This window comes from Varroa jacobsoni, unplaced genomic scaffold (genome assembly GCF_002532875.2).
Source record: "Varroa jacobsoni isolate VJ856 unplaced genomic scaffold, vjacob_1.0 scaffold_1272, whole genome shotgun sequence".
NCBI lineage: Eukaryota > Metazoa > Arthropoda > Arachnida > Mesostigmata > Varroidae > Varroa > Varroa jacobsoni.
This window is the reverse complement of record NW_019214174.1, coordinates 27,210-53,688: the sequence shown is the minus strand read 5'-3', so window position 1 is coordinate 53,688 and position 26,479 is coordinate 27,210. Positions and strand designations below refer to the sequence as shown.

General features: G+C 40.9%; 1 protein-coding gene across 16 annotated transcripts in view; it reads left to right on the top strand.

Annotated features, from left to right (window-relative positions):
• The window catches only part of 5PtaseI (inositol polyphosphate-5-phosphatase A), a 52,217-nt gene extending 33,710 nt beyond the window's left edge, over positions 1 to 18,507 (top strand). For 10 of the 16 annotated variants that reach the window (XM_022847155.2, XM_022847153.2, XM_022847151.2 and 7 more), the window contains 11 exons: positions 181 to 369; positions 722 to 883; positions 1,268 to 1,405; positions 4,243 to 4,388; positions 5,413 to 5,860; positions 7,334 to 7,579; positions 8,193 to 8,266; positions 8,576 to 8,741; positions 10,384 to 11,915; positions 12,773 to 14,340; positions 14,674 to 18,507. In XM_022847155.2, the coding sequence (XP_022702890.1) occupies positions 181 to 369; positions 722 to 883; positions 1,268 to 1,405; positions 4,243 to 4,388; positions 5,413 to 5,860; positions 7,334 to 7,579; positions 8,193 to 8,266; positions 8,576 to 8,741; positions 10,384 to 10,752 (1,938 nt within the window). In that variant the 3' untranslated portion in view covers positions 10,753 to 11,915; positions 12,773 to 14,340; positions 14,674 to 18,507. Of the gene's footprint in view, positions 1 to 180; positions 370 to 721; positions 884 to 1,267; positions 1,406 to 4,242; positions 4,389 to 5,412; positions 5,861 to 7,333; positions 7,580 to 8,192; positions 8,272 to 8,575; positions 8,742 to 10,383; positions 11,916 to 12,772; positions 14,341 to 14,673 lie in introns of those variants that run through there. The other 6 variants (XM_022847146.2, XM_022847145.2, XM_022847157.2 and 3 more) reach the window with 6 other exon arrangements.
• Positions 18,508 to 26,479: the final 7,972 nt, after the last annotated feature.

Below are 26,479 nucleotides of genomic sequence, written 5' to 3'. Positions count from 1 at the left end.
CACATGCTTTCCCAGCTCGAGCTATATACGTTCGTGATAGGTCCCACGCTGTGTTGGCGCACGATGGCGTCATTTGTCGCTGTGAGCTGTCGCTGAACAAAAAACTATGCCTGAGCAGGGAGAATTTTAGTATAAATATGCTGTTTATTTAAGACAGTGTTCTTTGTTTGTGAATTTTAGAAGGTGGTGTCGCCACGACCTCCCGCTTTGTTGGCAGTTCACTTGCAAGAAGTGGGAGGCAAGCGGTTTCACAGTTCGATGTGTCATGCTCAAGCCTTCGTCCACAAGCTCGCTGCAGCTCTTCAACCTTATGGACTCACTAAACACATCGCCTTCATCGATGATGAAAATGACAGCACCAAATTTACCGTATGTGATTATAAAGCATAATATGGTAAACTGAAAAGTAATTAGCTCGATTAATTCCGTGTGCAGCTCAAGCAAAACGTGCCCCAGAAACAGTACGTTTGAGACAGTGGTTGTAGTTTAGTGCTTGAACACGTCGGCTAATACCATAATAAATAGTACTGAAACGCGCGAAAGTACAAACGACATTTTGTAAGTGAGATTCAAAGCGACTCTCCCGGTCGTAGCACTTTCAATCTATAGTTGTATGATCTAAGCTTATAATATAGATTCGAAATTGATTACTTAATTTTTCCGTGTGAGAATTTTACTTTTTATTTTTACTTTGAGTTAAAAACGTTTGCATTCTTTTCAGGCGTTGGGTAGCATTTATTTTGTGCACAGCTCAGTCTCTTCCAAGGTGCGGGTGTGGAACTTCAAAAGCGGCAGCTTCGACCCGTTGGATCAACATAGTCGTGTCTATTTTCAAGAGGATCTTGAACCCGTGGCCACAGTACACAAGCATAAGTTCTCACCAGTTAGTATTACGTAGACCACCAGTTTCGGAATAGCCCCGAAATAACGGTCCGTTCATTACACAAATGTAAAGTAAATAAATTTGCTTCCCTCTGTTGTTTGCCATCGTTATTCGATTACTTCGTCTACTGTTTGCATCGTTGAAACGCCTATTGTCAACAACGCATCGGGTCGGAACATTCGAATAAAGAAACGTGCATGAATTATGCTCAGTTATGAGTCAGTCATGCAAAGTTATCTGTGTAAGTCACATGGGTCTAAGAAATTTCTCAATATAAGTCGGAACCATGCGTACTTTGAAAGGTAGAAGACAAGTAGAAATATGGAGCTGATTTATTTGTTTGATTTCCGTCTAGTATGACATTGTCTTTATCTACATTGTCAGGATATGACACCAATGCAACGGTCATCGCGCAAGGGCTTCCTTCGCACGCGGTGGCAACTGGCGGAGAATCTCATACCCATCGAACTCATGAACGTTCACCTCTTCCACGACGAATCGAACTTCGTTGCGATGCAACAGGTACCAGAGAAACAAGGTCCCTTGAAGCCGGAGCCGAATGCATTATACAATACGATGAGTAGCATTGTTGGGCGGAAGGCCGAAATACACAATAGCAAAGTCCAAATACCACCTGAATTAAGGTTATGGATCGAAATATAGTATAAAAGAATCCTATCCACGAGAGGCAATCGGGTTTTGTGTGTTGAGGTGAATATGATTATTCCTTTACGTGATATAGTTACAATGAGCGTTATCTCTGGACGTGTAACGCGATAGATAACCTTAAGCTTATAATATAGATTCGAAACTGATTGCTTAATGTTGCCGTGTGGCAATTTTACTTTGAGTTAAAAACGATAAGTAAAATAAAAAACGTTAAAAAGATAAATACTAGAATATAGCACGTTAACGGATAAAGAGTGTGTCAAGTTCGAGGTTCAAAAAACGACAAGGTTTTCAGGCAGAAGTTGAAACCCGCATCGTAGAATTGACCCTTTAACCTGCCGTCTTTCCTATTACGTTACCAACAACCACACGTGTCCGCAGTTGAGCGAACGTGACTTCCACAACATAACCTTTTCGTAGTTAAATAAAAATACGAGGAACATTGTCGAGGCATTAAGGCTAAAAAATTGCAGACTTTACAATATCGGTATATAACACCGACCAAATCGCGACCAACAATGACCAAATCGCGACATTTACTTAAAAAGAGATTTAGCGTTGTTTACATTCCCAGCTCCGCTAACTTCGTGTGACTTCTTCCTTTAATGCCCGTACTTGGCTCACTTATTAATTTGAACGGCCGCCTTCTCAACGGCCGCTAACGGTGAAAATTAAGTATTTCATCTATGTGGCACGAAATAGTTCAAAGCCATAACTTATGCAGTTCGTTTACTGTTTTTTATTATTTATTTGGAAACAAGTGATCATCCGATTAGGTAGCTTTTCCTCTTTCTCTAACATAAAAAATTGATACATTTTTATTTGTGCCAGCATGCTCATAAAAACAGAGGTATTGGAGCAGCATCAAGTAAGCTCTGTCATGTCCAAACAGAAAAATAGGAAGGTACGGCGTCATGTGATTTACGGGGCCGTCAAAAACAAACAGCATAATTATTTACTCGAGATATTATACCTACAATTTATCTCGCATGGCTTAGCACGACTTCTTTGTCTGTATAACGTATACCAATGCAACGTCCAGCTTCAATGATTTCGAATGATTACTTTCTGCAAGAGTTATTTCGTAGCAAATATAACTATTTTTTGTAGAAATTTGAATCGAAAGGTCTTTTAGACACTGCACACGGTTGTCTGTTCTGAAGACTGAAGCTAGCGCTCATGTCAGATGTGCCTGCTGCTTGAGCGTCTGACCCAAATTACCAGCCAGAATCGGGCGTCTCGGATCGCCGCGGAAGTTCATTAAAGCAATCTTTATTATGACTTAATATACTGTTGGCGTCATTGTGTCACATAGATCACATGGATAGGATCACACAGAAACTGCAATACCATCATAGCACTCTCATAGATCTTCTGCTTTAAAGAGTTAACATCAAAGTAACGAGTTTTATTTGGCGAGATTTTGAAACAGCCAATGAATAAAAAGAAGTTCAGAACAATAATCTTTTTCGTAGAGCTTGAAAGGCAATAGAAATTGGCGCAAGAATGAAAGAAAAAAAAGTTATGAGAAGTAGGGCTTGAGGCTATTTAGGAGACCTGCTTAAATTTCATCACTTCTGGTTGACACGTAAACGTAAAAAATTGCAAATTTAAACCTTACATGCAAAAGTGCTCTGATACAAACAAATAGTGAATATTAATATGACTTAAGTCGCGGGACCCCCAAATAAGAAGTACCTACAGTGTACAGTACCTATATGAACTCATACCTTTCAAACTAGTCGGTTTAAAAAGAGGCTGGATGGTCGGACGCATACCATGGAAAAAGAAGCAGAGCACACGGAATATGGTAAATAATTAGAATTGGTTACTGGATCTCCGCCACACTACAGACAATGGCCTTTCGAGGTATCAATAGCAAAAATTATACAGGGCATTTCATAATTATTAAGCGATCGAACCCGATGACTTGAATGTTCACGTACGTCCAAAATCGGATTTGGTCTAAAATTTAAGCGAACAATAAATAGATCATCTTCACTGTTCTACATTATCTCAAATAATTTATTTTTCCTTATCGATAACTGGAAAGAGTGATTGCCCGAGACGGTTGTACGTTCTCTTAGAGTGTTAGGTAGAAAGTTCAGTAACGTTTAACAAAGTCCTCGTATTGTAAGACGGGTTGAAGCAATCGCTTCCTGGAACCGTCGAGTCTGAATAGGAATTATATAGAAAAATTCAATGGACCCAAAGGATGCTAGTCTTATTTTTGCTATGAGCACTTATTAACTTGCTTTCTACAAAGAGTAACTTCAGCTGGCTTCTTGGTGAATGAGGCTGGTAACGGCGCAGGTCGTGGTCGCAACGATTCTTACATTTGTTAAACGTATCTTCACCACGATTGACAGTTGTCAGAGTGCGAAGTCTAAGCCGATCTTTGCCTGCCGTCGTAGCTAAGTAGGTTGGGTACATCACTTCAACGATATAATTCCCTTATCTTCATTTTCTCTTATCACGCTAGTGACATCGTTTCCTATAATCAGGTGACATGCCCGCGTCGCATGTAATATTGATGCCTTTCTAATTATGTAAGTCCTTCTACTTGTGCCTATCAATCTCATTCTAGTTCTGTAGGAAGGGTCTAATTTATTGCTATTCGATCTGCCTAGGTTTACATCGATATGGTACCCTGTAATCTCGTAACGTTGTCTCTATCTGTGAAATTACAGTTCCCGTCACTGTACAGCGAAGGACGTCGAAGAGCGTTACGGTTCGCCTTGGAAAGAATAGGGACGGATCTGGATGATAATGAGCCACGTAGCAGCAAGCAATGTTTGCCTCACGCGTTCTTCATTTTTGGGGACTTCAATTTTCGGTAATGTATTTTAAAAGTACATTTTAAGAAAATCAGCTGTATGAATATACCTAGTGTGAAGAGATAGACAGGCTATATCGTATGTACTGAACGACTATGGATGTTTTTGTATTTTTTTGGTTTCACAAATTTCTGCGTAACGTAAAGTCCTGTGACGATGAGAGTAATGCAGTTTCAAGAATGAAGGGGTAAATAATCTTCGTTGTCGTGTCATTGCTAACGAGCTTCTCTCAAATATCATTGTCTCACATACGGCGGTAGCTTATACCGCTTACGATTCTTACGCTAGTTAACTGGTTGACTCCGATTCGAACTAGAACGACAGGGCTTACGAGCTTTGTGTTTAACGCAAGCCCGCATGATTCTTCGCTAGTTTTGTTTCAGTTAATGATCTTCATACGCGTAACATCGTTTCTGCGAAGGCACTCGTGACTCAATATGTTGGTAATATCGTGTTGGCTTTTTAATAACGGACTCAAACGCTTAATTTAGTTGTCCGTCTTCTACCAGTGTCAACGGCTGGACCATGGCAGATGTTCCGCAGCATCCATGATAGTCGAGACTTTTCGTGGAAAGATGAAAGTAGAACGATGTAATAGCGTTTCAAAAATATCTTGCCATTACACAGACTGATGTCAGCATCAGCCTTCTGGATTTTCAATGCACAGTATACGATCTATCACAAACGAAACCTAAATATTGTCGTAATACTTCTCCAAAGTATATATCTTTCATGTCTGTCGTTTTATACTGCGTTACTATTAATTGTTATGCACAAGCTGGACTGCTCAACAACCGTGCAACACGGCGTACGTATATATACTGTCAATTGTTTAAGCATTTTCGAAGGTAGTGTCATATCATTCCTATGTGAATTGTTTGTTACAATAGTCCTTGCTGGTCATGTACTGAAACAGCGGATTATTGAAGAATTATCTTTTATTTTGCTCTACGTTACTTTCGGCGAGCCCTGTCTATATGTGTCTGTAATTATTTCTGCACGTCATGTTCGGCTTTTTTTTAGGCTGGACACGGGAGCAGTGGTGTCCTGGTTGAGTGAGGGCGCCGAGCTGCACGAGACAAAAGACGAAACTGGAAAGTTGACACGGCAAGAATTCCATCAAAGAACCATTTCAACGACTATATCAACGGTAACTACTTTAACGAAAACAACTGCTTCACATGACGATGCACCTACTAGCGAAGAGTCAGCCGGAACGCATCAGGGTGAACGGGCCGTATCGGCCGTATTAGCTGCCCAAACAGAGAGTGGCTCTTATAAGCAAAAATTAGAGGGCAAAGATAGTAAACGTGCCGGGAAAATGGCAGTCAACGATAGAAGGACAACGTTTTGCGATGCTGGCGGTGAAGGCACTCACAACAGGAGCGAGCCACGTCAAGTCGCACAAAAACAATATAAAGCCAGTGATGAAGTTTATCATTGCTCTTCATCAGAACAATATCAGCTCCAGGTGAGCAACTAGGTTAGCCTCTGCGTAGTTCCTCCGCGTAGTTCGTTGAAAAACAAGTTTTGTTCGAAAAAAAAAACTTGTCTACTTGCTTGCCGCTAAAAGGCGTTTCGTGTTCGTGATAGACGCTGGTATAAAACGTAGATAATTCGTTCCTCGTAACCTGTCCTAAAGACTCAAATATGATGTTGTAGGGTTGCCTTATACATCGACTGTAATTTAATTACTCTATTGGGTCAGAGAATTTTGGTATCTGAACGAATAGTTTTTTCTTAATAAGGACCTTTCAAAGACGTCAAACGATCGCGTGCAATAACATTTCATGCCGCCTTATAGTTCGAATATTTGGCTATTCTGAGGCTTTATATGGTATCGTTAATTATGTAGTCGTCATTCAGTATTCTGTAGAAATAAAAAAATGTTAGCTTGATATATATGTCAACGCCTAGCTTATTCGAAATTATTCCGCAATAAAACGAAATGAATTTTGGTCTACTTCCAGCTGGCACGCTTTGAGGAGTATGCCCTATATGCTTTTATGAACAGAGTCATTTAATTCTACCAGTTTGGTTCCGGTGAATTATGTCCATTGCAAGAGGTCTATTATATGATATGGATTTTGCAAACGTGCAACTCGTAGCCTGGAAAAGCTGCTCCGAAGGATCATTAAATATCTAAAACATTCAATTTCACATAACGGAACGTAAAAAGGAACATGGCTTGGCTTATACAGAAACGAGCGTACTCACCTCTTTACAGAGATTAGTCATCGTCAATGACTTAGATTCAAACACATTGATTTTGACTGACTGGGTTATTGAACTTGTAACTTCACCAGTATAGGAAGTTGACGACAAACACTATGACGATTATCCTTTATTATATACAAGGCACCACAGTGGACTATTCGTTAACTTATCACCTGGCGTTCGACCTGCGCTGTTTGAAAAATACGGGAATGATTAAGCCAAAAATCAGGTCTCAGCAAGTAAGCAGAATTTTCGTGCAGACAAAAGTAAAAGAAAGTAAGTTTAGTGAATCTGAATATCAATCTTCCTTCTATCTTTAACTTGAATGACAACTTTTAATTTATGCACCTCAAACCGAAATGCTCGCTGGATAGATTTTGTAGCTTTTTGTATTAAAATAAAATGTGTTACCGTAAATATTGAGACCTTCTTATAAAAAAAAATCTTACAAAATATCTGGCAGCCATACTTTTAATTACACCTGATGCTATTTTGAATGTAATTATGCAAGTGTGAACGTTCCTAAACTTGGGGTTTATAGGCAAGCCGAGTTCCCTGCTAGATGTTACAAAGGTGGAAACTCTTCTTTCGACAAAGGCCATGCCTTCTTGTGTCAGCCAGCAATATCCTACGTATGTCTTATAATGCGTAATTCTAGAATAACCGGACCTAGTTTTAATATGGATGATAAAAAAGACTATTAAAATTATTATTTTAATCTCTATAGGGTGTGCCAGGAAGTAGCGTTACTGAGAAGCACAAAAGTGAACAAAAGGGAGCCATACAGGGCCATCAAGGGGTGGGCAGTGCTTTCTCTACAACTTCAGAAGTAAGCACCATGTCAGCGGCTCCAGGACGTAAGTCTGAAGGCGGCTGTTGCCCTCGTCGCGTGTTAACGCTCGAAAAGAAGTTGTTCGAATTACATGAAGATCGAGCGAAGACACGATTTACCTCTGATCTCAACAGAAATAAGGTACGAATATATGAAGCGTATTGAGCTTGATCTTTGAGAAAATCAATGTATATATGAATAAAAAATACAGCGCAAAAAACAATGCAAAAATTATTCAGCCCGAAATGTTCCTGCATTATGAAGATGTTATACTGTTCATTTATACTTACAGCGTATAAACTCTCACAATGTGTGTTTAACGATGTTAAAACACATACGACATTTCTCTTGTTTTTGTATGGACTACTTCATTGCTTTTCTTACTTTCCTTTAGAACGCCATGTCATACTGGAGGGGCAAAGGTTTATAGTAGGGTATATTTGCAATCAGAAGAAAAATAGGCTCGCAGCCAAATAGCTTACGGTTCAGTTTTCATCTATTTCAGCGGTATAAACATGTCTTTTTTTTTTTTAACTAATTTATGCACCGTAAACTTACGTCTTAATGAATTGTAAGTTTGTTTTTGCCATTTTCGGCTGTACCGCCTCTAACGTGGGAACGTCCAGACTACAACCAAATGGATCAAACCTGCAAAAGTGGGTCTTAATCCTTTAAAAAAATCTTCTTATAATTATTGTTAACAACACAAGCAAATATTATGTATATATATTATTTTCTCCTGTGATTATTTCAGTTACTCTCACATGACAAAGAACCAGAGTTCTTCAAGGAAGAGTTGGACGAGTTTACAATACAGTTTCCACCAACGTAGGGTTTGCATTTGCTAATAGTCGTTTAGTACTGGAAATGCTATGCATCCACGGTTACTCGACAGAACGTTAAGCTCTTTGCGGCCAAATCAAGCTTGGGAAAATTGTTTGTGAAGGGTTTCCATATACTTTTTTTGGTTAACTTTAACGATCAGATTTATTTGGTGTTGAGATTGGTCAAAAACAGCAACAGCACCGAATCTTGAACATTCTGAAAGTTCCGAACAATTCCAATGCTTTATTGAATTACTATAGAAATACCCCAAGCTTATCCAATTTTTATAGCTATTATTAATTACTAAAACAGGTATCCTTACACGGAATCAGCGGATGATGGTCACTCGTTCATGGGCACACGTTGCCCATCATGGTGTGACCGTGTTCTATTCGGACTGAAGACAAGGAATGCTCTTTGTTTGCGCCTCATCGAATATGATGTCGTTGGAAAGGAACATTGCATGGGTGATCATAAGGTATAAAATAAAGATTGATTTTATTATATAATATGTTTCAAACATATAGAAAAATAGCGTGAAAGGTCGGATAGGATACAAGAAAGTGACTAAGTAGATTTTTATTATAGGACATTAAGCTTATTTTCCGCTAAAATTGGTGCTAAATCTGTGAACAAATTAAGTGTTAGTAGATAAGGGCAGCGTAAAATTGATTGGCCTTTTTGATCGTATCATCAATTTAAAGCTTTTGAAGGTTCTTATAGGCTGTGTCTTTCAAGTCAATGATTTTTTTATATTAAAATAAGATCTTCTAAGTAACAGAAAATGCCTATACTTATTAACAAAATTCAATGTTATATATTATGGTCTACGTGGCTGTCATTTTAATTCCGTTTGAAGAAATGGTCGCCGTATTCGGTGTACACGTGCCTGTCTTTTTTCTAGTCGTTGAAACACTTTTCGAACTAAAACATAGGAAGTAGCTGTGATGCTATTCTCGTTTTCTCTTTGAACTTCTTGGGTCGCATGAAAGCTTTATTTTTTTAGGTGCTTCTTAAGCTTTATGAGTAGCAAACTAGCGCATAAAGCTGGTATATATCTGCTAAATATGAGCGTTACGACAAATAAACGTAAAGCTCTACAGCAAAAGGCCCGATACGGGTAACAACGTGTAAGGAGGCGCGTTTTTTTCCTAGAATTCAAGCTAAGTTGGCGAACAATATCACGTACTTGGCTGCTAATACGTTTTAGTGACGGTAGAAGCACTCAGCATGGATTCATAATGCAGAGCTCCCTAATAGTATTAAAAGGCGTCGAAAAGAAGCTTAGTCCTAAGCTCGTAGACCTAAGCTTTCTGATCAGGGCCCTCCTTGAAAGCGATATCTAGGTGATTGTGCTTTTGCCCCATCATCGAACATGTGCAATCGCGTCTTGTCACCTGTAAGTGCGTTAAAGTTAACGGGTCTCTTGTCCATGTCGTTCGCCAAAATGTTTGCCGTAAGCCCTCTCATCTCTAAAGTATCTTTAAAAATGGCCCAACGTGATTCCTGTGAGAGACCTAACTTTTTTGATAGCTCAAAGATAGCTCTCAAGAGTAATTCCTAAATCATACAACATGAGTTTTCTTCACCTTTTTGTACGTGCTTGATGTGGCAAATCACCAAGGATGAAGAGACTCCATCGTCCGTTGCAAATCCATCTAATATATCGCAGACATCAATTGCACGCTCAACATTAATTCATTGTGTAGTACCGAAAAGCCTTCCACAGCTTTAGCACCAGCTGCGAGCATTTGTTTCGGCCTTTCCATAAAGCATAACGCAAGCCTTTCGACACCCCATTTTTGTTTTCCACAAAACAAAATACGATCGAAAGTGGGTCTCTTGAAAACGCTAACAAAATACAAGCCGCACGTTGAATCGTCTACAATTTGGCCTTTTGCGGATAACAGGCACACGGGCGGGTCTGACTCCGCAATTGCGGACATTGTTTTGCCTTAAACGACTGAAATTAAGAGACTGTAGATAATTTTTTGATACAATAATATCAATTATTAATGTTCTTATTATTATTTTCTCAACGACAGGTAGACTGATGGTAGGATGGTGTATAAAGGACTAATCGTTTTACGTTTCGTGCTGTTCCATGTGGGCTTTACCAGCCAGTGCTGCTGCGGGTGAGAATCGGTAATAACGATGCGCTTAGTGAAAACTACGCCGATAGCGGTCAGCAACAGCAAGGTATCTTCAGAGAGCAGCAAGGCCGCTCACAAAACAAAGAAACAGACGCGTTAGCAAAGGAGGACGTCATGCAGACATCGATGGAGACAAAGGCTAACGGTAAGAGGCCGCCCAAGCGAAACAGCCGACAGGGAAAGGGCCGTCAGGACGAGGCAGGCGCTCGTGAGGAGCAGGACTCGACCGAAACTGAACAGATGGATTCTGAGGAAACTGAACCAAAGGGCTTACGGACGGGTAGGGGGAGGACGACGAAGTGTTGTCCTCAGCTAAAGAAATGCTCAGTCCTATAGCAAGCAGGAAACAACTAATGTTAGCCCGAAGAGCAGACGCGTACGTTCATAATGTCCCAGAACAGTGTCATGTGCCAGATCTTAAACTCAGTCGAACCCAGTAGTACACATATCTTAGCATCATCAACGGAATAATTTAAGTAACTTATCGATTACTCTTCCGTCAAAGCTGGTGGAACACTAAATGGATCATTTATGTTGATGATACTCTTCTTTCGAGTATGCTCGTGGTAATGATTTGGTTGACCGCGTATCGTCATCCTGAAAAATCATTTTTACAATCTGCTAGTCACCTAGTTCGCGTAAATTGGCTACGCCATCGGCGAGCAAATTCTTGCCGGATGGCAAAAAGAAAAACCAAGTTCAAGAATTATACTGAAATAGAAATTCCGGAATGAACAGCACTCTCATCGGTGGAATAAAAGCAGGTCATTCACATATGCTGGTGCTGGTAAAGATTGCATCCTATCGACCGTTTCTCTCACCATTAACCTATAATCTAATGCACCGGTCGGCATTTACCGTTTCGTGCCCCTTTCACCAAGAGAATTACATTTGCAAAGCGTCTCCGTACGTGTGGAGCCCACGTTTTCAACACGAACTATCCAAAGCTTGTTGTTTTATTCCGTCTTTTGCTACACCCGCTTCTTCTGCTGTCTTCGAGTAATCTGTATGTGCCGGCATAAAGTCTGCTATCACCGCAACCATCAGTACCTTATTCGCATCATCGCCTGCCACTGTCAAGTGTCCACAATAGCTGATTAAGCCTGATTCATTGGCAAACGTATGTTGTGCTTTTGTCGCTGAGCAGCAAGCGTCAACACAGCTCTCGATTCGAAGTTATGCACACAATTCGGCCTTACTTCAATTTTTCGCTCTCTCATAGTCGCTATCACCATTAGCATCGAGAGAGACGTACGCAAAAGAAGCTCTTCACGAAGCTCTCGTTTCTGATGTGTAGCCGACGTGGTTTGTCTATTTGATTTTTGGCGCACCTGTGATGAATCGATCCATTGCGGTCACAGCGGGAATGTGCTTTACGACATAGCAAAGCTGCCGAAGTAGACTGCGATTACAGTAGTTTATATGTGAGAATTCGCGCGTGGAATCGCGGTACTATTCCAATAGCTGCCACGTCGTGTATGTAATTCGCGTGGCGTATGGTAAGTGAGAAAGAAGCACGTGCAATATGGTATGGTACGACAACCCAAGCATGACCGATTCCGAGCGCGCCGGACGCAACACCAATATTATTAAACACCTGTCTTTTCTATTCCCTTGCGATCTTATTGTTATGGGAAAAAAAGCCTTTTTCCTGGCTGTGGTCCTGCGCTTCAAAAAAGGACAGTCATCACCAGAATGATGTAAAAAAAAGCATATCGATTCTCTGTCTCTCCTGACCCTTCTTCTTCTTCTTCTTCTTCTTCTTCTTCTTCTTCTTCTTCTTCTTCTTTTTCGATCCATCAGTTTTATCCTATACTGACCTACACTGCATTTTTGGCTGATCGTGTGTGTCTGACTTTGAATAGAACACAGCATGGCCCTATGCAGTACAGGATTTAGATTCAAGTAGGTCGTGAGATATATGTATGGAAGGTATTCGCACCCCATGGTGTATGGCACATGATGGGGACCATCTGTAGTGCGAAGCTAATAATAGTCGAGACTTTTAAACAACGCAATACAGTTTAAAAGGTTCAAACAAAAAAAAACAGACCGTGCCACTCTTTTGAAAATTAAAAAATAAGTAAGTTCGTTACTATATTCATGAAAAGTCTGCGTCTTTCGCAATTTAAGCAATCCCTAAGCGACATGCAAACCGCTCAATGTCATGCTTTGTCATCTGAATTCAAAATAGGTTAAACCTAGGAAATCGCTTTTACTACTGGCTATTTACGAGAATTTGACAAATGATAACCGAATAAAGATGGGGAAACTGTTGGCAGACTGCATGTAAATAACGGAAATTAGGTTTGTGTATTAACCCACTAGATTACATCATCTGTTATGCCACTTGCAGGTGAACGATTTAGTTGGCCTTCTATTCAGTTTAAAAAGGCTGATGAGAATCCCCGACAAGGTTCCAAACGCCCCTTAGGCCACGAAGATAAAATTTAAAAATTTAGATCTTCAAGGGGTATCAGAGACGCTAGATGGGCTTTGTTTATCGATATATTAATGCGGTTCTATGGATCGTGCCTAGCCCGTCTACCGAACTGCGTTCGCCACGGATTATTCCCTTTGAGAACGCCTTCGATCGCTTGCGTCGCTTCAGGATATGACTGAGGTCTGGAATGAGATTGCAGTACCAGATAAAATCTAGAGCGGCTCCCTTCTCATGAACGCGGATAAATATAATAGGAAAACAAGTTTATAGTTGATATTTCCGCTCTTCTGTTCAATTAAGCAAAATCCGTGAAGCACGAAGTGCATTCTAATCAGCGCCAAAGCAAATTATTTCTACAATTGAATAAATGAGACATATGATTGCTTTTTTGCTTGGCAGCGTTTTATTCAAGTTTTCTTTAAAAGTAAATTTCTTCTGCTTCGCTCATTGGACTGGAGACCCTGCATTTAAAACTATACTACTAAAACTAGGAATAATATTCGCGCTTTACAAAAAGAAAATGTTACATAACACTAATTTTTAAACGAAAACAATTTTTCTTGCGGCCTTCCTGATACAGCCGTTAACATTTCAAATAGCGTTCAGTGATGCTGGCTGTCGTACCGCTTTTCGCTAAAGCTCAGGTTGAGCAACGGTAGCCTACGCTGGAAACTTTACGGGTAAACCGAATAGAGTTTAAAAATCCTAGACAAATACGATATAATGTAATACCACTTCGACTAGCGTCATGGTTCAACGGAGTGATTTCAAATTAACTCAGCTCCATACAGCTTCGGTTTTTTGAACAGTAGCCTTTATTTACGCGAGTCGTAATGGTTGGCGGAAGAATTTGAACAAACGCTACACAATGTATACCTAATACAGTTAAAAGACAAACGAATGAATTTCACAAATATTTAACTGGAAGTTTAATATATATATATGGAATATAACATACCCATTATCACGTGACTGCCGTTGCGTGTAACAAATCGGTGTTACAGTGCACGCTACCTGCCTTTCCTCTATTATGTCCGGTTTCTAATTGCAAAATCTATACCACGCAAATATCGGGTAGCTGAAGAGCACTCCGTATTCTACTATACCTCTGTATCGAAATCGGCGAATGTATCGCTGATAAGAAGGCGAGGATAGCCTGAAGCTTTCGTACATCTAACAAGTTCTTCTAACTTCCTCTGCCATCAACGGCAGTGGACTAACCGCTTCCAGGTGTCTTCAAGAATTGATCATCATCGACGATATGCTGAACATCAGCGGGTTGCTAAGCTGCGTCCAGTGAATCATCAGCACTAATGGCAATCATCTAGTAAAAGTAGTACTCATCATACCCGCAAGAGCCATATAGCGGCGATGTTGCCGACATCTGTTTCCAAGGGGAAATATGTTTATTCAAATGGAAGATAATGATATAGTGCCATACGAGGCAGTCACTGCCGTCATATCGGAGCCCTTTGAGACACGTAAGAAATCACACTTTACGAATACTAAGAGAATTGATATACGGGATTAGCTGAGCTTTGCAACTAGCAGCATACCTTTAGTGGAAATACTTGATTCATTTCGATTTTTCTAATTCAGCATAATCGTAGATTGCTCAATAAGCACCTCGTCAAGGCTGAACTAGTGTGATGATACACTTAAGTTCGACAGCTGTTGCAAGCTTGTTTACACTAGTCTGCTCTTATCCCGAATACCGTACAATGGGACCGCGGTTCTTCTTCGAATTTAGCCACCTAATAATAGCTGTCGTACACCTATGTCATTTTGTATTTTTCGATGTAAATCCATTACAGATAGTCGCTCATGATCACCATCGAGTAAGCGAATAATAAATCAGATATTCGGTGTCATCCTGTCTAGTCATGGAAAGGAGCAAACCAAGAATCACGCAGATGGCATCTACTCTACATCAGCGGGAGAGGGAGATTGAAGCTTCGGAGAATGGAGAGAACGATGCATGAAGTAGCCATTATACATCGTTCATAGGCAATACATATCTCACTACAGCTGACGGAAATAAGCACGAAGATGTTAGGACGTTGATAAGTAAACGTGACAGAGAACAGCATTTGTTGGAAAGTCGGCCTTATCACTAGCGAGCAGAAACTTTCATTCGATGCGTCCCAAGCATTTACATCACAATGAGCGCAGACAGCATTGTTAGGTATTGCATTAGATTACTATATATATGTGCGAATCTTAATGTTCGCGCATCTGTACATGCATTAGGAAATATAATAGGGAAAGTTGACCTGGTTAGAAAAATGAGTAGTTGAGACGGTTGTACAGGCCCGGCGACACACGCTGGTCTTTCGGTGTTCATAAGCGTTATACTGCTAACTTAGCATTGTGGACAACGCGGTAGCAGTTAGCAATAACTATTCGACCACAGGCGATAACAATAATAGAACTAGTTCCCTTTCGCACCTAATTAATATAGCATAGACGTCTGTGGATCAGCCGCGAACGCCTCGGAGTGTCGCTCAGATCTAACACCATTATCCAGAAGGGGCAGAAAAATATTCCGGGACACAGATCCGCGGTAAGCAGGTCCAGTGTAATGAAATTAACCCCAAACTATGCAACAATGTTTTATGTTGCAATAGATCTTCTCTAACCGATTATTCACTTCATATTTTAATTTATTTGTATTAAAAATAATGCAATCTTCTTCTGTAACATCCCACAACTCTACATTCTACTGTGAGCGATACCTTAAGTATACGTCGCAAACGATAGCAATCGAAATTCGTATTTTGAACAGCTGCTACGAACAGGGCAGATGTAACCTGAAAACACTACTGTCCTACCCTGCCCAGAGACACGGGTCGTACTATTTCACATTACGCACCATATTGGTTTTTTTTGCCATAATTAAGGCCGCCTGTTGCTTGTTGATCCTTTCATTTGTGGAAAATCTATTATACATGAGCTCGAGTGACTCGTACGTCTGAAAGTTGAAGTAAGCTGTCACCTCGCTTATCTCGTCACGGTCTAACCAACATCATTTCGCTTACCATGTTCACATGTGATTAGAATTAGTAAACGTATGTTTACGTTTCCGCAGATCTTTGTAAATAATCATAACAAGTTAAGCTACTTTTCTACTACCAAGTAGCAATTTCATAGGAATAATTAATTACAGTTTGAATGGGGGCAGCGAAGTTGCTGGTAAACTCCTTCGTCGACTAACGTTTGTCAGAGAAGCCGGTCCACAGACTTTCTATCTCCATCCTCCAGAATGATCATTGACTGCTTGACATTACCTGCTATGCATGAACGTGAGTACGCCGATAGCTAAGTTAGGGTCGCTTAAATGGATGTTACTATCACAGGGCTATCACACAGCGCATGCAGGACGTATGGCAACGACACATAACTATCGATCACCATGTCATACCGGTTACGTCAGATATATCGCTAAACGCTTTTCAAAATTCTCTTCGAACTATTTTAAATTGAATAAAATTGCCCGCGCATCAACGAAGCTATTTCCAGTCGCTCAAAGCCAGCCATGTCAAAGCTCGTTGAAGCTCAGAAGTTCTATTATAACAAGGTTCATATTTATGATTTAACTGTAGCTTCTATTGCTTTCGCTGTAGCGCATAAGGACGCTCCAGGCGGCATCTATCTGTCTCGAAAGAGCAGAGCAAGATGATTCCTTAGGGCTCTTTTTTTATATTGCAGTAGAAACCGCTCACCGAATCGTTGTATACAGTAGGTAATAACTGCAGTGATCGTTAAAGTATTGATATAGGATCTGTTCAATTGCGTACGAGCTTTGCTCGTACGTACGCATAAAAACTAGGAGAGAGAAGAATAAAGTCGATCAATAGATGTATAAACGTTCGAAGAGAATATATATATATATATATACTACATGACAGCGTTGCTTGAAATGATAGTATAGAGGAATTGTGATACCAGTGTAAGGTATAAACTGCTTTCTATACATAGAAGCGGATCCACAGGGCGTATTAACTAGCGTACCACAACTATTACTGTTGTAACTATGCTATCAGTGGCAATACATTGCTATTATAGTATAGTATAGTATAGTATAGTAGGAGCGGTTAGACAATCTTCTCTCTCTGTCTCTCTCTCTCTCTCTCTCTCTCTCTCTCTCTGTCTGTCTGTCTGTCTCTCCCTCTCTGCCTTCCCCCTCTCCTTCTCTGCCCTCTCTCTCTCTCTCTCTGCATCGCTGCCCCCTCTCTCTGTCTCTCTCCCCCTCTCCCTCTCTGCCTCCCCCCTCTCTCTCTCTCTCTCCCTTCCTCTGTATATAGATATATATGGCGGTAAATTTATCAGCTAAATGTCTCTTTAGAGTTCGTATAGCCATTTTAACAGCACTGACAACAAACAACTGTCTTTAAATGAGATACGTAGGGTGATGTTTTATCAATTATATTTGAAATGTTAAACCTATGTGTACTCATTACATTAGTGTGGATGCTCATTAAATAATGTGTTCCTTGGGGTATTTATTGAAGCTTAATCTGCCATATTTAAATCAGCAGAATGCCGTGGGATTAAAGACGACGTCTGAATCTTCGTTGGGTCTTTTTTGATTTGAGATAGGTCTATAGAAAAGCACCTGTGTGTCTCGCGCTTCTGATAACGAAATATTAGTATTTTTGCGGTTTCCTTCGTGCCCTCACACTATGCGAGGGCCTATTACAAGCACAAGGCCAATCGACCTTGCAAGATTTGTTTAGGAATATTGTATAATGGTATTTATTCAACTGCGAAAGATAACAAATGTAGATAGTTATGATTGTGGATTACTAAATAAAAATAAACATTAATTATAGTCATTAATCAATTCTGTCACCGAAATAATTAAAGATTAAGCGAAAAATGTTATTCTTATTTTGTGTCATTGTTATTATGAACACATACGATAGTTTATACAATTGGATATTTTGAAAAATACGTTCACACGTTGATTGTTCAATTGATATTATTCGTAGTGTGTAAGAATAATTTAGCGCACATCGTTCATGAAACTGTGGAGCGCACTCAACTGCAACGACACATTAGCAGCGTTTAATATATGAAGTATTCTTTGATCGGTTAAAATTCCGCCATTCTGCAGATTCTCGACCCACTATGGACGGTGTTGCCTTTACTGCCATGTAACTTGAAGTAGTATTGTATCCTAAGTGTGGATTTGAGGTGAGTGGTAAATCCCGACCTGTTTTCCCAAATGAAGAATTAAGCTGTTACATTAAGCGCATTTGTGTTTACAAGTATATACTATACGTTTGAGTGTATCTGATGTGCCGTCAATCCTCAGTATTGTCATTTATTAATAGTGAGACCGAAGAAGACATTACACTGGTCTTCGGTTCCACGGATGAAAGAAGAAAAAATCTATTAATTAGATGTTACATGCCTGTGCCGGTCATTTACGCCCTGAAATAGGACCACGAAAGGCAGCGGCAAAAATACTGACAATATTTGTGTAAAACATGTGAAAAGTCACTAAAATTAATAACAGAAGACTACCATAGTGTGATACAATGTCAATTACACATAACGAAAAAGATGCAAAAGTCAAAAGGAGAAGATGTTAAACATAAAATCAAAAATTATGTGGTAAAAATACATTAAAAAAAAGTAAAATATTCTATTGTAGTCATAATTTATTTGGTTTGGGGGGTATGATGGTATAACGTAGTGAGCTGAAACAAAAAAGCCTCCTTTCTAATATTCGTGTCAACGGAACCAATGATATATACACCGTTATGAAAAGTAATGTATTAAGGAAAAAGGATATATTTCGGTTCTAGAAATTATGTTTGTCTGATTACCCATATGTTCCGAGTGTACATTTACGGATGTTGGGCAAAAACATTCTAGATAACGCTCTTCTTGCTCAGGCTCTTGATTCTAAGCTGTGGCATTTTATAGACAGTGAGTTCTGGGCAGCGGGTGTGTAAGCTCATTCAGTTCCTACCCAACCGGTGGTGCTTTCATTTAACTTTATGAAGGCATTCGATTTTCATATGCTTTGTTTCTAAAATTATATCCGAACAAAAACATTTCTTGTATTTGCTAGTTATTAGAAATAGCCTCCGTGTACCTCTTATTAGGAACTTTAATCACTTAATAATATATTCCTTCTCAAATAACTTCTAAAAAGTTATTCGTAATCGTGTATAAAGGGATTTTGGTAAGTCTATGCTCGTGAGGTGTCATTTGAATATGTTCCACACTGACCTAGTGAAATTGAATTTTAAGCTGACAGCAGGGCAGTGATACAAGAAAACAGAGATTTAAAAAGGCAAGCAAGTATTAAATCCACCCCAGTCCATAAACCCTTTCGAAAACAAATGCCATTTTTTGTACCAATAATCCATTACTTTCAACTGAACACGCTTCATAACGTAATAAAACTACTTCGTAGAAATAGGTGTGTACACTAATATAAAATATCTCAATAGAATACAAGCTGTATGGGCAACGAATTTCGTTTGTGATGGAAAATTTTGAATTTCGACTACTAAATATATTAGTTAAAAAATTATATATGACGATAATTTTTACTCTCCTTGAAACCCATTCCTTTGAGTTTTTGAAAGGGTTTTAAATCATGCTTGTGTCTAAGACCAAATACCAGCGGGGCAGATTTGGGCCGAATGTGAGGCTCAACTCCGGCGGTCTACCTACTACCTGCCGAGATTTCTACTCCCTATCTCTAAATTACTCTATTAAAGGTTTCGCTCCGAACAAGCCCAAAACTTTAGTTATTGGTATAACGGGGAAATGGCAGGTGCCTGCCGAATCAATTAGTAGTCTCCGGCAGGTTTTCCACTTCGCGAAACGCATGTTGTTCCGCTCTGAAATTATGATCCCTTCGAGTATCCTGTTACTTAGACTGGTTTAAAAAAGTAGCAATATTTTCTACTGGTAATCATTCGAGTTACTCCAACGCGGTTTTTTCCAATAGAATTTCGTTCGCGAGAATTTTCTTTGCCTTTCACTGATAGATTGGTTCATTGAATGGAAGTTGTAACGGACGAAGTCGAGCAGGCCGTTTTTCAAGGCCATTATTGCTTTTCCGTGCGTAAACCTGTATCTAGCATGTGCAGGACCTTTGCAGACAGCCAGAGTATTGTGCAGATAATCTTTATATCTCCCAGTGCAGAGAAGGCAGATGATCGTTTCACCCTTTATTATTCGTACTAGAAAAGTTCGAAGGTTCCCGCGCCCATTTAAAAGGTGAGTGTGGAAACTCTATGGGCCCCTTTCCAAATCTACCAATTCAGTTAGTAATCTTTAAAGTTACATACCGTGTAAGCGCACTAGGATTAGCCCTTCGGATTGTCTCCCATTCAGCTTGCCAGGCAATCGTGGTTGTTTACGGTTCCCCGTAAACCGTAGTCTTAGGGTTTCCCTATACTCTTCTACACTCAGACGCCTTGAGATGCTATAAGATCGAGGCCTCGTGTTAACGCTTTTGAGCGCTTGAATTACTTTCAGCGCCAGTATACGCTGTGTGCTCCGGAGCCGCTTCTTCGAACAGTGCACCGTCGCCATCGTCAGTGCTCCGAACAATACAATCGACTCCGCTGCAAACATCAATTCGCCTCCTTCCTTTCTTGCAGACAGATATATCGAGCATTAATCTAGATAGCTCTGCTATAGTATTTTTACCTTAGCTATTGCTAGAGTGAAATGTAACGTTTCTGACATGCTCCTATTGAATGGGGTCGTGGCAGCGGCTGCTTGAAACCCCAAGCTAAACATGTTTGATTAAGTAATGAGCTACTCTGGCGTATTTATTGCCAAAAGTACAATATACGGGGCACGGTGGAGCTACATAGGCCAAAGCTCAACGCTGTTGTTGTATACAAGCCAAGAAAACAGAAAAGAAAAAAAATATATCTCTTAAAAACGTTCCTTTTCTTTGAACGGAATTGGCTGAGTAGAATTAATTTATTTTTGAGAAAATATCATTTAAAGGACATTTATCACCTTGCCTCCTATAGTTCCATAAGTCGGGGTTACCTGCGTCGGAGGTAAGGAAATACGAGCCTCTAGTTTATCGTGGGAAGGACTCCGTCATTCAAGGAAGCTGAAGGGAAAAAAACTGGAGAAACCAGTACTTTTTAATTATTTATCGCCAAGTTAGACAGGTCAAAGGTTATGATTTGTCTATCATAAATCTGCGTAAAGTTTTATTACGCCGTGTAAAATCGGCTTGAATAGCACTCCCGTAACTAGCATTTTGTTCGGAAAAAGAAAAGGAAGAGTATCAATATCCGCCCCGTTGTCCAAGGTCAACTTAGCTAGACTGAAATTTGTGTGACTAGGGAGGCTATGCATGATTCTGGCGTAGTTATCCACCGCAAACTCTGATTTATGGTTATCTGCAGTGTCCACAATATTGTTCTGTCCGAACGATGCGTTAAGTACAAAAAAGCCCCTAAAATTTACTCCAGGCAAGGCAGTCGCATACGATACAATGTCGACCATAACGATATGTGATACAATGAGCGCACTATGATGCTTATATACACATATCCACATTTCTACTCTGAATTGTTCTCTGAAGCCATCGGTTTCTGTGTAAAATTAGCATCGACGGCCTTCGGCTTCATATGTGTTCGAAATGCGGTGACCTATATAGCTTCCAAAGTGATTACGTGAATTTATTCTGCTTCCTTATATATAGATACATACTGTGAATAACAAAGCTGTTAGAGGGAATTGCAATTTACCCTACCTCAAGCAGCCTCTTATCTATAGACTTGGGCCGCATTCATCTAGAGGCTATGGATTTGGGCCGCATTTTCCTAGAATTTACTTTATTACTCTTGTTCGCGATGCGCATCACTACATTAAGCCACGCTAGCGGACCATGTTTCTCAACATATTACCGGATATCCTTTCCATTCACGGTCAGCTGCCGACCGCGGGGTGCCGGCACCCAATAGTCATGTGGGACCACCCAACTAACAATGCCTGCAGTAATACTGTCTTGAAACTTTGGAGGCGCATACTTACGGCGTTTAAACGGCGCTCTCCTGCGCCATTGTCGGCTCCGAAGCCGTCTGTGCGGGTTCCGACGCAATTCTGCGGCATTCCGACTTCTGACACTCACGTAACCAGAGGGCTGCCCGGGAAGTATAGACTGGTAGCCAAAAAGCAGTTTTCACTTGTAGATACATTGAGCGAACGCGCTCCCTGGAGATGTATCTTTTGAAGCGAGCTGTTTCCCGTCATCAGAGATCGCAGCTTTCCGGAAGCTTTCGAATCACACACTTGATTAGGCCATTGCGCAGTGGGCATATGACAGCCACCTTAATTTGTTCGATGTGGTTCCACCGGAAGTAATCTGCAACCCGCCGTGATGTAAAACAGGTCGCGTAGTTCACCATTATGGCGCCAAAACCCCCAAAACCGTGTGAGCACTAGGACCCTCGTTGAAGCTCGGCCCCATTAAACAAGTGTTTTCTAACGCGTTGCAATGTCTTCGGTCTACCTTCCTCAAACGATGGATCGTGGAGCAACATTTCTCTCCTTTTGACTCGGTGGGCCACGCCTTCCTCTAATTTGGCAATTATTTCATACTGGCAATTGTGTTATGCCCGCGAATATCTTCCTTTGGCGCTTTTTGAACCTTGTCCAACCCGAGGATACTGCTCTGTACCAGCAATAGATGAAGCGCGACAAGGCGTCCGCATTTTCGCTGACGGTATTTTTCTTGTCGACGACCTGGAAGTCTTACTCCTATAAGGCTAGGACTCAGGATGTCAAGGCAAAAATTTACCTTCCCTTTCAGATATTTTGTTGTAATGCTGTCGGTAGCAACCTTGAAGTCAGTATCAACTCATACAGCCGAAATTTTTCGGGGGTCCAAACTGCCGCCGAGTACTCGGTCTCTAAGGAATGGCATGTAGCCTCGGAGTCAGTCAAACGACCGCCAACATAAACAACGACCCACCCGCCTCCTTCTACCTGGCCCACAACTGCACCTACTTTAGTCATGCCAACGTCTGCTTTTAACCTTGCTTGCAGACCCTGCCGAAAATACAGGACCGGCTCTTCTGTGATCTTGTACTGTAATAGTCAGTACCCTAAATGAAGTCCTTTCCGTTGGCCACGGTATAGAGCGGACTTATGATCCGCGCAAAATTTTGTGTAAACTGCCAATCTTTTTTAACTCCGTAGCTGACTCAAGGATAGGCAAGATTTCCGTTATCCGAACCTTCTTGGGATCCATTCCAGGTGCCGAGATCTTGTAACTTAAATACATTATCTCCGGGGTTGCGAAAATGCATTTTTTCGCTTTCAGTCACACATCAGCGGATTCGATGGCTGCCAGCACTTTATGCAGGTAAATCATGGGCGAGTCGAAGTGAAGGTGAGTTGACTGTGCCACCGTCGAGGCAAACGAGAACCATTTGGTACTTCAAGGATTCAACTATTTTATTCGGCAGCCTCTGAAATGCCGCAAGTGCTGGCGAGTCCGAATTGGTAACGTACTCCCCGGCGTGCAGGATGCCTTTTCTATTTATTATTCGGGTGCTTGTTGCATCTGCCAGCATCCGCTAATCAGGTATAGAATGCTAAAGCAGCAAGTGCTAACGAGAACATTGATAGCGTTGACTATGCAAAGCAGCTGGTACAAGCCTGGCTTTGTGGTACAGATAAACTTGCAGTAACTGATGCAGAAAAATACCATCCCGTTCTTAAACTACTGGAGAGGACCATGGGCTTGATGGTGCCATTGCGCGGACTAGTTTGAACTTAATCCTCTATAATCTGCTTCTACATGGATGCAGCACGCCGCAGGTGGGAGTGGATTATGCGGCCGAATTGGGAGCGGGATGTCTATAAGTAGGTCTGTTTGGCTGTCTGAGGAGATCGCCGTATTGGCCTATCAGTAACTTTGAAAAGCAATTGGGTTGCTTTTATGTCAAATTGACGCATAGCCCAAAATATTTGTTGTTATCGAGGGAGCAGGAAGGGTCCCGTCCCATGAGGCCCCTGAATTTGCTATCTTTATTCAGGACACTTCGATCTTTTATCCTGGTGGGGTGGTCTTCTAAGTTCACGAGCAAAATATGGGTTCGCGTATTTGTGCCCACAACGCTTAAGACCTCGTCCAACTGCAGTATAGTGCTAAAGTGGTTTGTTTGACACTGCCTTCGAATGTATAATGTATTCCTCAAGTAGTGCTTACAAGGTGCGTAATTACAAACTAAAACCTCCTCGTTAAAAGCCTCTTGCCTGCAGCAATATCTTTCACAGAATTGTTGACATTGAAGAAAATTCGCCCCAGAGTCGAGTACTGCAACTACTTTACCATAGGAGATGGTAACTTAGAGCACAGATAAGTTATCAGCGGTTCTATTTACGCTGTTTGCGTTCTGACGAAGGTAAGGCTCCGAGCATCGATACCTGAAGTGACCCTGTTATTCGTAGCTGAAGCATATGCGACCAATTGCCTCGACGTTCATCGGGCCTGACTACCATGTTGTTCTCGCCACCACTCAGGAAATCAGACCTGCTCCTGCTTGATGTTTTTGAGTTTCGGCATGACCAAGTTGCGCAAGCCCCTCGGATCTGCAACTTGGTCGTACCGGTGCAACCCCGCTGAAGTAGTTGATGAAATGATCACTTCTGCATGTATCTACAGCGTACCTTACAAAAACTACAAAACCGTACGGTAGACTTAAGCGGTCCATCAAGACGCGTCTCTCTTGGATAAGGGAGTAAAAACCTTCTCTTAAACGTGTCCTGCCGGCACAGTACTTAAACGGAGTGGGGGCCACTTCCTCTAGGAACCTCTCAAACAGCTTCGTCTTGCTGCTGGGGTTGCCTCAAACGCACAACCGCTCTAAATCGCGTCCTAGCTGACTTTAATGGGAACCTAACCACTACCCTTAGAAGCTCGTGGGAAAGCCAATCTTAAACATAGACAATTCATTCCAATTAAGTAGTCAATGTCTTAGGCGCAGTCTAGTCCAGCTGTGACAGGTCGGGTGGAGGACAAACGTAATAGAGCTTTCATGATGTTTGCGGTCAGGTGAGCAATGAAAGTCTTAAGCGTAAGGCCCCCTTCCGGTTCGTCCTCATCATCTGCATCCAGACACTCTTCAGAAGTTAGTCAACGCTCTACCTGGTCGTCAATCTGACTTCGGTCCGCTGTTGCTGCTACCAGTATACTGCGAGTAACAAAGCTGTTACCTGCGAACTGCATTTGCCGATGAACTGTGGTATTGTTCATATTCCCAGCGCACATATACATACGTCCGTATAGCCATTTTGAAAATGTTTTGCTTTTAGTTTAAAGTGTTAGACCGCAATGATGGGAAGTCCTATCGCACTGCATGGTACAGTTCTGCTTCACATCTGTTGTCCTACTATTCGTTTGGCCAAGTAATCAATTCATCCTATTCGTAGATTTTCCTAACCTAGTTAGTTACGAGAAAGAACTTGAGAATAAATAAAGAGAAGTTCATTTAAACAAATGATACAACAATGGGCTATTTAGATGCCTTTAGCAAAGTCAACGACTTTATGGATTCGTTGAATGGCTTTTTGTCGGCATTGCTTCGCCATTCATCCTCTCTTCACAAGGCTACCGGGCTGACTGCAAGCATATGGCTGGCATCTTCGAAACTATGCCGTAGGAAACAATTGATTACATAATATCGGCCTTTTACGAAGCCAGCGAGCTACCGCAGCTTGCCTTGCTATATTCGTTCCTATTCATAATACCCTGCATGGATAGACTTTTTTGAGTAATGCTAGCCATAGCACGAAAGCGGTGTTATTGGACAATGAAATGGAAAAAAGATCGGATCAGAGAACGTTTAGCCATACACTAACACACTCCGATAAAATATCATTGATTTCTCTAGCAACACCAACATTGTGGTTTAACAGAGTATTTTGCAGATGATGCGTGTCCGACATTTACGTTAGGCCAACTGGCTGATTAGTATATTCCATGTATCGAATCCACGTTCATTGCTCAGATGCAATTTTTTTCAGGGAAGAAACGTGTTAGTCAAACTAGTTTGGGCAGACAATCTTCAATCAGCGATTGGGTCCTAGCGACTACGACTGTTTGTATAGCGATGCCCAATTAGGTAATCGACCATAGTATATATGTGTACCTTCTCCACAGACAAGAACATCTCTCATTTTTACTACTTATTTTTAAAATACTATACTTATCCTTAACGTAAAAACTCTTTATTATATTGGCCGCGGGATTAATCAATTTATGGAACGAACTGCGCGTGTAACTTAAACATTCATTGACTTAATGAATGCCACTATATATATGGAATAGCATGAATATAATTGTAAATACGCCTATGTTTTTCCCAATGAATAGGTTACTCTCAAACTTGGCATAGTGTCTGTTTTATTCGAAATTGTACTGTATATTCTCGATTCGGCCGAAATGACCCCTGGGCCAGAGACCACCAATTTTATTTATAAGGTGTCTATTCGGAAAAATGTGCACTATTATTATGTGGTCAAAAGAAGACTGCTATTATGTTTCGATTGCAGAACGCTCATTTGCTAGGCTGTTACAAGTGAATCCGGCAAACATTGAAATTAAGTTAACTT